General features: G+C 44.1%; 2 protein-coding genes across 2 annotated transcripts; one reads left to right on the top strand and one right to left on the bottom strand. All coding sequences in view use genetic code 11, as the record gives it.

The window, feature by feature from the left end:
• Positions 1-6,329: 6,329 nt before the first annotated feature.
• On the top strand, positions 6,330-10,118 carry EGR_02793 (U4/U6.U5 tri-snRNP-associated protein 2; the record flags this gene model as incomplete). The annotated part of the gene is made up of 8 exons (XM_024492042.1): positions 6,330-6,437; positions 6,861-7,058; positions 7,137-7,397; positions 7,484-7,699; positions 8,040-8,285; positions 8,723-9,060; positions 9,646-9,823; positions 9,999-10,118. The coding sequence occupies 8 exons, from the start codon at positions 6,330-6,332 to the stop codon at positions 10,116-10,118; spliced, it is 1,665 nt and encodes a 554-aa protein (XP_024353536.1).
• Positions 10,119-10,766: 648 nt separating this feature from the next.
• On the bottom strand, positions 10,767-12,967 carry EGR_02792 (Splicing factor 3A subunit; the record flags this gene model as incomplete). The annotated part of the gene is made up of 2 exons (XM_024492041.1): positions 10,767-10,799; positions 11,690-12,967. The coding sequence occupies 2 exons, from the start codon at positions 12,965-12,967 to the stop codon at positions 10,767-10,769; spliced, it is 1,311 nt and encodes a 436-aa protein (XP_024353535.1).
• Between the last annotated feature and the right edge of the window lie 730 nt (positions 12,968-13,697).

Here is a 13,697-nt window from a genome sequence, read left to right as displayed (position 1 = left end):
TACCCTTTAATTATTCCACAAGCGGCGAATTGCTTAAATACGATTGATTGAGTGCTTCGCAGATTAATGGTCTATGGAGGCACTTTTGAGAATATATTATAGTCGGAATCCTTGGTAGTGCTTAGAAGCAAATTAAAGTCACTACATTACATTATAGATGACCTGAGAAGTGTCCAAACCCTTCAGCACAGAGGTGAAATTGCAAGATATTGGCTAGGCTGACTGAAGAACGTCCTAATTTTAACATGAAGATGTGAATAAGACTAATGGCGGCTAATATAGTATTTTTGTTAATACCGTTGAGATTCTTTTATAGAGCTTGGAGATCCGATTCCCTCAAATGAAGCCTCTGGGGATCTACTACCGTAACATTGTCCAGTCGCAGGAGATCTAAGAGACCTGCCGTATTTTACATTCTACTGGCTTGCTAGGTCATTTAGTATTTAAGATTGATACTTTACAATGTAAATCCGGTCGGTAGTACTCTGATGCTACTTGTATGTCAATAGATAGAAATAGAAGACTGTTGTCGGAGTGGGTTAATTTGTTTGGTGGAAAATGGGTCTGGCCGGTGACTAACTCCCCTCCAGGTCTAGTAAAGCCAACCGCATCACTCGTCCTGACAACGGTAACCCGATATTGCCCTACAGGAGGAGGGTTTTGAGAGGGGGGAGATAAGCTCATTTTAGTAAGCCTTTCCCCACAACCTGTTACCATGCTCATGAAAAATTGACATGAATTTATGCTGGTATCGTTAGAGCCGCTGTTTGGTTTTCATTACTTCTCTTGTCCCGATAAAAACAGTTCGATTTTACCACGTGATAGTGTACGTTCTCTGTCTGGAATTTCGTTAATAGTGATACTGTAATTAGTGTCTATTTTCTATCAATTAGATGAAGTGAATGCTAAACATTTGATCAGCGGAAGAAGGACATACGCTGAGGATAAGAGAGTCTGTGACTACTCCTGATGAAAGGGTTGACAATGAAGTCTATCTTTGCAAAGATTCCACCCCCATGTTCTGTAGGAAAGCTATTAAGGACTGAAGCGATACCATTCGCGGGCTGTCTGGAGAGGTTTGTTATGTAAATAGGCAATGGCTCCTTCGCCTTTCTACTAGCTGAAGTAAATACAGATAGATATGGATGGGCTGCAATGAAGTAAGAAAAAAGTGCCAAATTGGGGCAGACTAGAAGCCATATCGCCAAAAAACTATTCTAAGCTCCTTCGTTTATTTAATGACTGCTTTTGGGGCAGTGTTCCTATGACCAGCATGGACATACGTGATGGCCAACACATTCCTCCCTTCTCATTCCCTCTCCCTCCACCTAACACAGATCCCAAACCGGCCAAAACTTCAGATCCAGTGGAAATGCCAAGAGGGGTCAGCAACTTTGCGGCCAGATATTTATTGAGCTCCATGCAAACCTGATGACTGGTGCGTCTGATTTGTAGGCGGGCCGACCCTCAAATGGACAGGAGGAATATGTGATAATTTATTGTTTGTTCCATTCTTCGTTTTGTTTTCGATCGCACCAAAGGCTCCGCCACTGTGCTCCTGTTTAAGGGCATATCCTTTCGCCCATATTTAAAATACACAAATGTTAGGAGCCAAAGATTGCTCCAGATACTCAAAGATTTGATACTAGAACTGTAGGTACGGAAGTCTAGCTACACCATAGTTCAGGTTAAGAAAACTGTCCTTTGAATTGAAATTGATAGTCCCATTTGTGAACCCTTCCCCGGTACGTTTGGCTATTGCACCTTAAGTGCCGTTGGTTTGGCAATGGTGGAATGTACCAGCGACAGCTGCGGCCTGAAGTGTTTACTTTAAATTCACAGATCATGCTGTAGATCATAGCACTTTAGTTCTACTCATGTCACGTCTGCAATTTGTTGCTTAGCCAATTTACTACTATTTACTATTTCCATTTCTGAGGTATCCTCTACGTCCCTGCAGCTTACATTCTAAATTCTTCCAAGTGAAACCGCATGGCAAACAACTATGCTCCTCCCACCCCCAACTTTTGGCTCAGCAACCAGGAGAGATGCGGGTGGGCTCACCGACTGCATTGACAGCCACGACACAGCACGCCTCAACGCGGAACAATCACCCGCATTACACACTCCCTAGGTGGGATACAGTCAAGACGCGCTACCGGTCGACCGCCCGTATGCATCCGGGAGACAGGGATAGACTGTTGTCGGTGTGTACGTACTTGCGCCGCACACCTGTGTGAGCCCGAGTCCCACCCTGATGTGAATACATGTATCCCTAGAGTGCCACGTGCGGTCAGCAAGTTTTCTGCCTTGTGGTTTATGAAATTCGCATTAAAAAATGAGCTTGAACTATGCATTTCTTAATCCATTTGAAAAATTCGGTAACTTCTTTATCCCAAATGGAGCTAGACTCCAAGCGCCAGTGTGCTTCGTGTGACTCAAATTTTATCAAAGGTTCACCACAAATGCGTCGGTTCTCCAAACGCGCTTCGTTGTACCACTTAGTTGAGTCAATACAACTCGGTCACTAAAAGGAAGCGAAGAAATGTATGTTACGAACAAATGTTTGAGCAAATAGGGGTCTCTACCATTTCATACCCTGCGTGACCATCCATCACACATCCACTGACGGAGCCTGTCAGATCTTCTATCGCAAACTCAGCGTGCGTTTTCTACAGATAAGACAAAACTCAACAGACGGTGTATCGGGTGTTTTTTGGGAGACGACTGTACGTGCGTGCGTGTATTTGGGGTAACAGATGGGTGGAGAGAGGGGAGATTAGTCAGACTCTCTTTCCCCCACCCCCTTTCTCTCCAATCATCAGGATTATGATGAGCACCCGGCGCACACATACACGCTTCTGGACTCACGTGGCCAACGCTGGCAGTCTTCACGCTGTCAACAGTAGTGGCAAGAGCAGCGGGTGGAAGGGAAAGCGGAGTTAGGGGAGAGTCGCGTTTCACTTGGGTTTTTTAGAAGCCTATTTCGTGTGTTCCAATTGATCAGTATTAGTGCATCTGTCCTTCTAGAAGTCTATTTCTAATGTAGATCGCAGTTGCTTGGATAGTGAAAGCTAATGTTGGGAAAACGGTTTCAAATAGGTGGGATGATACACGAGACGCAAAAACAGCACCCAGACTCCGACGATTGCCCTTGCTATTAGCGGTCGCTGAACAGGAAATCCCGGGACTGATCTGCATCGGTGGTTGAGCCAAACTTGAATATGCTGGAGAAGTTTGACGAGTGTAAACGATCTACAAGCATTGGCAAGACTAAGGAGGCATCATTGTTTGTACGGCTGATTCCAATATCAACAGTGAAATATGAAATATCAACGCGATCGTAAAATCCTCTTTTTTTTGTTTACGAAGTGTCATGGCTGCAATCCGCGAATATTTATCCTTAAAAAAAAGTTGTGGGGAATTCCCTGTAACGCACTACCCTTCACCACTTCTTATCCAACGCTATTTCAAACAATCATTTTCATCAACCCTTGCAAGCATTAAGACAAGGGAAAGGGACAACGGAGCTTTGGTTTGTAGAAAACTTGCTGCATTAACAGCGATAATTTGGGCATATTTTTTCCATTTGGAGGTCTAAAACTTATAAATTCCTTACAATTAATTTCACTTAAGTTGTTATTTAGCCCTCCGTGGCTATCAACTGCGTTTGAGCGTATCAATCTATCTTCTCCGTGGATCTCATACTGGAACACTGCAAGAGGGAGGGGGGAGAGAGGAATCTGTCTCCTTTCCCCATTCACTTCCATCTGGACCCACGTGTCTTCTGGAGTGGACTAATGGGGGGGAGGGTGAGGGGGGTAAGGGGAACGGTAGGAAAGGGGGGCGAATGGGTCAGAAAAAGGCCCACATCTGTCGCTGTGACAGAAGGCAACTCAGGCGTACCCAAACAATCACTCGACTCAGTGGAGTTTTCCACCACTTGTGCCCATTGTAGTGGAAAATGGAAAGATTAGAGGATATTTCAAAGTGAAGGAGTGTTGATGCATTGAATTTTATTTGGAGTGTCCAGAACATTTGGAAGGAAACCTAATAATTTATTTAGGGAATTAAATGGAGGACGGTGATATGAAGCATTTGGAGAGAAGTGGGAGCAGTTGGGAGATTACCTCTTGATGAGGGTACAAACGTAATGCTTTGGTAGATTGTTTAATCCTGTGTTTGACTGTGCAGTAGCTTAAGCCTCCGTAGATTTTACGGAGCCGCTCAGCTCCGTAGCCTAAGTTTAATGTTTCGTTTGATCTTGAAGTCCTGAAGTGGCATTATTTGCGAAAATGAAGAGCTGCAATCTGATCATTTATGCCCCACTTATAAGGAAAGTAATTTCAACATCCAAAATCAAAATCAATTTCATAAATGGACGGTTTTTCGCGCCTCGTCGATGAAGCAGTATTTGAGTCTTAAATGAGATCAAGACCTAAAGTAATTGTGGTGAACCCACATCTACTTGTAATACCTTAGTTGATTGTGTATCTCTCGGTTTCGGAAAGGGGACTTCCGGCCATGCCAATACCCCTTAAGCCCTTCTTTACGTCGGTAATACATTTTCTGCCCGAGCATAGTGTCTTTATTTGTCTTTAGGGAAATCTTGGGGCACTACTTTAGTGGCAGAGCAAAGCGAACCCGATTTAAGAGGCCAATATCCCAACTTTTACTACTAAGTGATAGACCTTAGTGTAGGGGGAAGAAGCGTATATGCTGCGGACAGGATAAGCGGTGATGTTCGTTAACAGAAGGGCCAAGAGTGACGTCAGCTTTTGGCAATACCACAGTCCGTTGTTCTTCGGGAAAGCCCTTAACAAGTGAAACGGCATTAAAGGTGGTCGTGATCCATCTTGGAAAGTTCGTTACGGAGCTGTCAACGGTATCTACATGAAGACATCAATTAAGCGAACTTGCGACACTTCCACCACCTCCACGTCTCTAATAGCTGGATAGAGATCAGATATAAGTGATTGGGCAGCACTGAAGTGAGAAAAAAGTAGCAAGGAGGAACAGGCACAAAGCCCCACTCCTACGGAACTGACAGGTCCCGTGTTTTGTTATTTGCCTCTACTATTAGGGCAATATTCCTATGACTAACGGTGGGCATAAGAGATGGCCATAACATTCGCCCTTCACCCAATAGTTTCGTTGTCAAACAAAACTTTTGATCGAGTGGGATTTTTTAAGAGTATCCTCACAGTAGCAGGGAAATTCAATGACTGGCGTGATTGGATCCCCCCTTTATCTGACAGCACGGTTTACACTGTGACGACTTAGGTTGGAGCTGACCAAAGGAAGTAATCGAAAGTGGAGAGCAGCAACGCAATACGCTGGTGGTTGGTTTAACTCTTAATTTTAACAAAAAGCCTCTTGGATGCTTTGCTATTGTACACACGCTGGGTGACATGGCCTCATGGTTAAGCCGGTGACACCCGAGTTAATAATGATGTCTAATGTATATGTAATACTTATGTTGTTTTAATGTTCCTTTCCGACAAATCGAATCTTATAACGGAGGCGTCACCGTCCCGTAACCTGGAGTGCGGTTCCATGTTAGCACCGCCCAAAACTTGTACTTACTTCCCCCATTTACGTGTCCTAACAAACATGTCGAAGTCGAATCAACCTGAGTGTTCTAAGAGCACGAGGACCAGAAAAGAGGAAATCTAGAAGCCTTGTCCTGCCTATACGTATGTAAATATTCTGCCCTAGCATCATGTCTCCTTTCGTCGTCTGGCAAGTCTCGGGAATCTTCACAGCCAATCGGATAAGGTCAAAAAATTTTCAAAAATTACTTAGAACATTCAAAATAGGTGACCCGAATGATTTCCGAAGGTTATAAATATGATATAGCGAAAACCAATTTTGAAGTATTTGAGACTCAAAACGTATTTATCTGCAGGCAACGGTTTAAAAATGATGCGTTTTAAGTAAAAGTAAATAAGAATTTCGTCTTAGGTCTGAAAACTCAACTTTTGTACTGAACCCACAATCGAGCTAAAGGAACTACTAAAATATATATAAGCTTAATAACATAAGTTCAAAAGTGATAAAGCACAATAATGTTGCTGGTAGCCCTGGGTGAACCGATACATATCTTAGTATATTAGTTTGCACAATCACGTAGTTATTGCACATTGCAGCAATGCAATTGAAGCTCTAAGTGCCTATATTTTGTTTCGCATTATAAGTATTTACAACCATAAGTTAACTACATCCCACTCAGTTAACCATAATGAGTGGAGGATTTTACAGCCAATAGAAACTAAGAATATTTGTGTATTTAGGTCACCAGTGTTTGTACTTTGTAAGCCCATCTGGAAATGACAAAAAGGGATGGATCATCAAAGAAAGTAGATAGGAAAAGATCCGCAAAATCGGAGTTGCTAACCCCAAAGAAACCAAAGATTGAGGAACTATTGAAGCAATGGGTAAAACCATCACTTGGTTGTCATCGTACTCTTTGCAAATAGCAGTTACACATGAGATGAACGAAACCACATTTTTTGGCATAGTTCACCTGGTTGTGTCTCAGAGTTGTGTCGACTACTCGTAGCACTTTAAAAAGACTTTTTACATACTGTTTGTCAGAGGTGAACATCAAGTGGTCTTCTGTTTACCATGACAAGTCCTTGTCAGTAATCACAACTAGCGCCACACACCGGCAAGACTGATTTGGTGACTATTTTAGGTTATATTCTGACTTATTCTTTTACAAATGCTGAGGGTGCTATTGTATACTTGTTTGTCATTGTTTCGCACAACCCCAAGATAGATTTGCATCGTGGTATGAGGCTGTAAATGATGCGCATTCTATTTTTTAGCTTTATTGGATGTCTTTCACGTTTTTTTAGGATGAACTTGATGAACAGGAAGAGAAAAAGCTGCTTGAAACAAAAGACGACCCTACAGGGGTGGATCAAAGTCGATCTTGCCCCTACCTGGACACTATCAATCGAAACATGCTTGACTTCGACTTTGAAAAGCTGTGCAGTATCTCCCTCAGCCATCTGAACGTTTACGCATGTCTAGTTTGCGGCAAATACTTCCAGGTAGGCTCTTTATACGACAATTTTACTCATGCTCTAATTGGTCGCATTCACTAAAAATTTGTTGCACTTTCTTTTCAGGGGCGTGGTTCCAACACACATGCCCATACTCACAGTGTGAATGAAAATCACCATGTATTTTTAAATCTGGAGACGCACCGTTTCTACTGCCTGCCAGATAACTATGAAATAGTGGATGGATCACTGGAAGATATTACCTATCTTCTGAATCCTATCTTTCAGAAAGATGACATCACGAAGCTTGATACAAATGCCAGTATGGTGCGAGCTTACAATGGCCTAACATACTACCCCGGATTTGTGGGCTTGAATAACATCAAGGTGAAATTCTTTATTCTACACCTGAAGAACAATTTAAATGCTAGTCTACAAGGAGCGAAATGCATGACTAAATGGTCCCCTTTTAGGCTAATGACTACTGCAACGTGATTCTGCAGTTATTGAGCCACATCAGTCTTCTTCGTGATTTCTTCCTGCGACCGGAAAACTACCAAGAACAAATTAAAAGAGCCTCCGCTGGAGACCACATGACCCTTCTTGTTCACAGGTTCGGTGAACTCATCCGCAAACTGTGGAATCCCCGGAATTTTAAGACGCACGTTTCTCCTCATGAGTTTCTACAGGTACGTCATCCACGCTTGGATGAAGGCATCCCTCATTACTGCTGAGCTGTCGCTCTATCACGTATTAGTCTTCTACCACCCATTGATTTGTAAATAGCTTTGCTAATTTGTCATCAACCTGGTCAGAATGCCTACGCGCAAGTCCTATTACACTCACTATCGGGGATTCGGAGAAAGTGTAGTTGTCCCTAGACCACGATTGCTCCCCATCTGCATTATTTTTTTTTCAAAATCAACTAACCCGTTTGTGTCTCCTAAATGTGATGCTGGTGAGGAACGCGTCAATTCTATGCGATAAAAGCTAAACGAGTGCTGTTATAGGCGATGCCTTCAATCCTAGGCGGTGGTCCTGTGCAGCAAGAAACGCTTCCAATTTACGGAACAGGGCGACGCATTGGAATTCCTCTCGTGGCTTCTAAATGCCCTTGATCAGACCTTAAGGCCCGTGTCTAAGGGTCAGCCCGTGAAACCGACCATAATTGGGAGAGCCCTGCGAGGTCGCATGGTCATTCACAGCCAAAAAGTGACACCGGTCAACATCACGCCAGAGCAAGCGGAGCAATATGCCACTGATCCAGAATACATGGTAGGTGAATGAGTGGGATCTCGGTCGTTACTTGGGTGTTATAATTATAAATGCATAATTGTTTGCATTTGTATCTATATCAATGATATCCTTTAGCATACAACCACCAGAAGACTGCCTTCAACTTACCGACAGTCTGTAAAGGCCATAAGGTGTGGTTCTCCTATTTGTATAGCACTACCAAAGTGATTTATTTTCATCTCCTATTCGAGGGTATTCACTACTCATCGTCTCAACCTCACATTTATCGCAACTGGAACAGAATACGTGTACTCTGGATAGACAAACAAACCGCTATCTTTATGCTTGATATTTTCTATCCAGCATCAGGCTTCATTTGTAAGCTTACACACAAGAATTGACTCTATTTATACCTGCACCCAAGCCAACGTTCCCTTTTCTGAGGGCTTGTGCTTGATGTTTTCGCCATTTAACAGCCGCGGATGACGGAGTCGCCCTTCCTCTACCTCACCTGCGACTTGCCACCTCCACCTCTATATCTGGACGAGTTCAAGGAGAGCATCATTCCTCAAGTTCCACTCTCTACCCTTCTGGCCAAATTTAACGGAGTCATGGAGAAGGAGTACAAGACGCACTGCGACTCCACCATGCGTCGCTTCTGCCTCAAACGCCTCCCGCCCTATCTCATTCTCTTCATGAAACGCATCGTAAAGAACATCTTTACGCTGGAGAAGAACCCTACCATCGTCAATTTTCCCATCAAGAGCATCGATTTTGGTGAGCTGCTCGATCAAGAAGCACGTGCCCAACACAAGTGAGTGTTCAAGCATGGTTGACTTGATTACTGAGTTGAGGAGTAATACTGCGCATATGGTTTTAGTGCTGATGCATGCCTCATGCAGCAACAAAAAACCAATCATTACAGTATCTCCGCCTTGTCATTGTTAACCAAGATTTGAATATATTTTTAAACTGCTGTGGCGCACGACGCGACAGTAAGACTGAGTTGATGTGTTCTGTAACAGGAAAGCTACACCACGGATAGTTTTGAACGTGCACACATCTCGTGTGCCATATTCATACCAAAAAAATAAAACAAACATTAGCAGGCCTCCGGTTTAACACTTGACTTTGTCCTTGTTCCAAAAATATGCCTCAACGGCAATGGAAAGGTCGGGGTATTGCTTTACTAGCTCACAAAATCCCACTTTTACTGGACGAACAAATGCCCTTTAAATTTATGCAATGTGACGATGATGCGATACCTTTCAAAACCACTTAAGCCATAATAAAGCTCTAGTGTTTTTTGGTCGATCTAGGCATTGGTTTCCAAGACTATTGGTTATGGCAATACCTAAAACAAATGAATGGTGAATTATGCTAATGAGTTGCTCTTCAGGTACACCATCTACGATTTGGTGGCCAATGTGGTTCACGACGGTCCACCCACCCCAGGCGCAGGCACTCACCGAATTTTCGTGCTGCAACGCGGCACGGGCAAGTGGTTTGAAATGCAGGACCTCCACGTGAATGAAGTCCTTCCGCAGATGATTCCTCTCAGCGAATCCCTTATTCAGGTGAGGCTGTCCTTCCGTTGTTGGACATATCTGACAAGATGGCACGATTCCTTTGGGGCATGTCGGTTCACATTTGGCCGCTAGAGGCGTAGGTGATGGCTGGTGTACAGAACTAAATCCCATTCACGAATATGCGCTTTAATTTGACAAATGAGTTATTTCTCATGCCTTGTAGGTTTGGGCGGTGAACAAGACTATTCCAAATCCATTTTACAAAGATAAGAAAACAAAAAAGACTGATGAAAAGGCTACCGACGAAAATGGGAATCAAAAGGAAGCTGGGGAAGAGGCCTGAGGTGTACAGTAATAATAAAGCATATTCCCAAATGTTTAATTTTTATCTGCAAAACCGAGTATTCGCCACACCAACAGGTGCCTTGTCACTGACCCTAATTGCCCCCATTGCTGATTCATTTGGACATTTTTGAAACCCATGGAAGTTCCAAACTTTTCGCTTTTGTACGATTGGAAAAGTTGAATTTCGCCGACTAAAGTCACTTTGAGAAATGCACGAGTGAGCAAAGTTGTTCCGTCCTTAGTTGATGTAAAATCACCCAGTCAACACAAAAGGTGCGGTGTGGGTTCATTCAACCAGATCAAGTCCTACCCACCCAGGTGGTGAGGAGTTTTTATCCACAGCGCAAATACAATTCCATCGAAGGTGGAGATCGGAGTATCGCGATAGTCTACCTTAACTATTCGAGTGTACCCTAAAACGACCGGGACAAGCTACCGAGTTATTTACAAGGAAGGAATTCAAAGAAGTTACAACCAATTTCCCCTTAAATGTAGGTCGATCTACATGCAGGAAAGCACTATTCTTTGAGAACGAAGTAACAGGGACACGAAGCTATGAGTGGGAATACCGATGGGCAAGTGCAGCAATTGGATTAGGCAGTACACCCACCCACCAGCACGTCAAATTGCACCTAGTATCGCAACTTTAAAATGTACCAGAAGTGAGGAAGTTTTTAGTCTGCGAAAACATAAAAAGAGGATAAAGGAGGCAATCTCCCGTTAGAAATCTGCAAACTCAGCACAAAACACATTTACTGCCAAATGTATTGATTAGATGCTTTACTTGGGATGGGGCAGGTTTACATACTAATCATCTCAAAAGTTCTTCAGTACTAGCAAGCATTAAATGTACGTGTTTTGAACAGGATGTATAGAACGATGCATTGAATACATAGAGCCTACGCTGCAGATGCTTATTCACTCGCTCATTCGTGGCTTCTTCGCCTCCGACTCTTCCGTGTTATTACTTCCGTTGCTTACCAAAATGGGTGGTGGCGGTGGTGGAGGTGGCATGATGGAAGTGAGAGGCGGAGGCGGTGGCATCATTCCAGTGGGTGCCATGAAAGGCGGGAAAGTGGGGGGCATGACCATGCCTCCCACCAACCCGGTTCCTACCGGTGGTGGTGGTGGTGGCGCCGCGCTCATAAGGAATGGCGGTGGTGGTGGTGCGGTCGAAGGAGTTAATGAAGGCAGTTGCGCCCCAATTTTAGCTCGCTCCTTCTCCATCTGCTGCTCTGCCTCATAGTGGGCTCTCACATCCTCCGGTGTGATGTAGTCCTTTGCTCGTTTAGCCACCACCTCCGCTGAAGCCGCGTGACCATCCCAAATCAGCTTGTCCGGCTTCGTCTGCTTCCCACCAGCCGCCTCTTCCGGTGTCTTTCCTATCTGCGTCTCCTCTGAGCCTACACCGAAAATATCCGAACGCCGCTGGGCCAGTTGCTTCAGGTTGCTGTCAATCAGCGCACCCGGCGCGTACACATGCTCTTGTTCACGTTTCTCCCTTATCTCTCGGTCTCGCTGCTCCACCCATTTAGGGTCGAGAAGGCCTACACGAATGTGTTTCGGTACCTGACTTGCTGGAATCCTTTCTCCAGTGAAGGGGGAAACAAGAAGAACCTGATTTTTCTGTGCATCAGTAGCCTCTCGGTGAGCAGCAGCGGCCTTGGGATCGTAGTCGTGACGAATGAGGACTTGATCAGCGGAGGGCGGTAGGGGACGAGGAGGTTTAAGTTGACCTTGTGGTGGTGGAGCAGAAGTTTCCTCTTCATCCGACAACTCCATATCTTCACCGCCAACGTCGTCCACCGCATCCTCGTGCTGCTCGCCTTTAGCTTCAGGGACTGGAACAGCAGACGGAATGGCAGATGGCTCTTCCTGGTGGTCCTCATCTAAATCCTCCTCTTCGTCCTCCATGTTGTTCAGTTCGTCTGGGAGTGGGTCGAAGGAGCCCGGTGGTGGCGGTGCATTGTTGGGTGGTTCGTTCTGCTGAGGTAAAATGTCACCACGCTCGTCAGCAATAGCACGCGCTCCGACCTCTTCTGGTGTTGTGGGCATGGGGAAAGTGCCTGACTCGTTTGGCTGAAAATCTACCGTTTCCACGACAACAAAGTCATGCCAGTCAATTTGTGCGTATGCAAGTCGTTCCCGTTCCGCGGCCTCTTCCTCCTTGCGTCTCTGACGCTCCTGATACTTGTGCCATTCGACACGATACTTGACGCGATCCAGGATCGATTTGGGGTTCTTGAGCTCCTCTTCCAGGCCACTGATTAAATCCCGAGGAGGAATTAACACTTTAGTGTACTGTTCTACCAATTTCGTGAAGTATCCAAACATATTGTGCTGCGTACGAAGAAAATCAAATTGATAGTTTCGCTGCTCACGATTCATCAGCTGGGCGAGAAATTGTTTGCCATTACGCGAAACGAATTGGGCGGTGAGCTTAACAATGTCAATATCAAGGGCATTGATAGAAGCTGGATCGTAAACGAACTCGAATTCGGGAGGAGGATCCTTGGGAATGAACGTTTCCTGAATAATTTTCGGAGCATCTTGTCCCAGACGAGCAGCAGACGGGACGGTTATTCGCATTCCCATAGATTCCACAGCCTTACCCTCAGTGAAATCCTTCACCTTTTGCTGATAGTAGGTGTGGTATGGATCAGTGGGGTTTAAAAAGTTAAATTTTGGGTTATTAATTTCATTCTGCCGAATACGTGACTCGAAATCAGGTCCATTACGAGCAACGAAGCTGGCAGTTTTATCTACAATGTTACGGACTTCTGGGGGAGGATAGATTATTCCGATCTTTGGGTTAATTGGTTTGTTCTCCGGAGCAACCTCAGTCATGATCAATTAAACTAAAGAACACAAGCGAATTGCAGTGAGTTTTGGTGCACGTGGAAATAATACTATAGTGTAGGAATGGAAAATGAGTGGGAGAAAGACTTCGAAGCACACGCCATCCTCAATAACGATTAAGGGTGCATTGTTACTAGCATCCCTAATATTCAACATCAAATTCATACACATTCACGTAATCATTAAGACTAGAATTTATAAAATAGTAGGGTCCGCCTGTTTTGCACCTCAATTTAACGAATCAGAAACCAATAGTCTTTAAAAAAGCAAGTATTCAAGAAATTACAGAAGTATGAAGGAAATAAAAGACAAAGGGTAGGTTTCAACATCTCAAGCCAATTACTTTAAACAGCAAGGAGAATCACATGAATTATCAGTGAGAAGTCTTCGGTAAAGACCGCGACAAAAACAGTAATGAATAAACAGAATAGGCCGAGACATGACTAATTAGTTTCAAGAAATTTATCTCCTACGTACTGCAGACCAACTAACAAGAACAATGCCACAAGCAATAGACACTGATAATTTACAAAAAAATCTTTAGATGGTGAGATAGAGAATGCGGTGAACCTAGTCTCGATATGACAGTCTTGGCATGACATTAGGAATAAAGGGAAGACAGCCAACGTCATTACAAACAGTGAAGAAGGTGAGGGATAAAATGCGCACCTTATGCGCTACACCACAAACACTACTCAGTATGCACAATGGACATGGA

This window comes from Echinococcus granulosus (assembly GCF_000524195.1).
Source record: "Echinococcus granulosus chromosome Unknown EG_S00013, whole genome shotgun sequence".
Classification (NCBI taxonomy): Eukaryota; Metazoa; Platyhelminthes; class Cestoda; order Cyclophyllidea; family Taeniidae; genus Echinococcus; species Echinococcus granulosus.
This window is presented reverse-complemented; position numbering and strand designations above follow the sequence as displayed.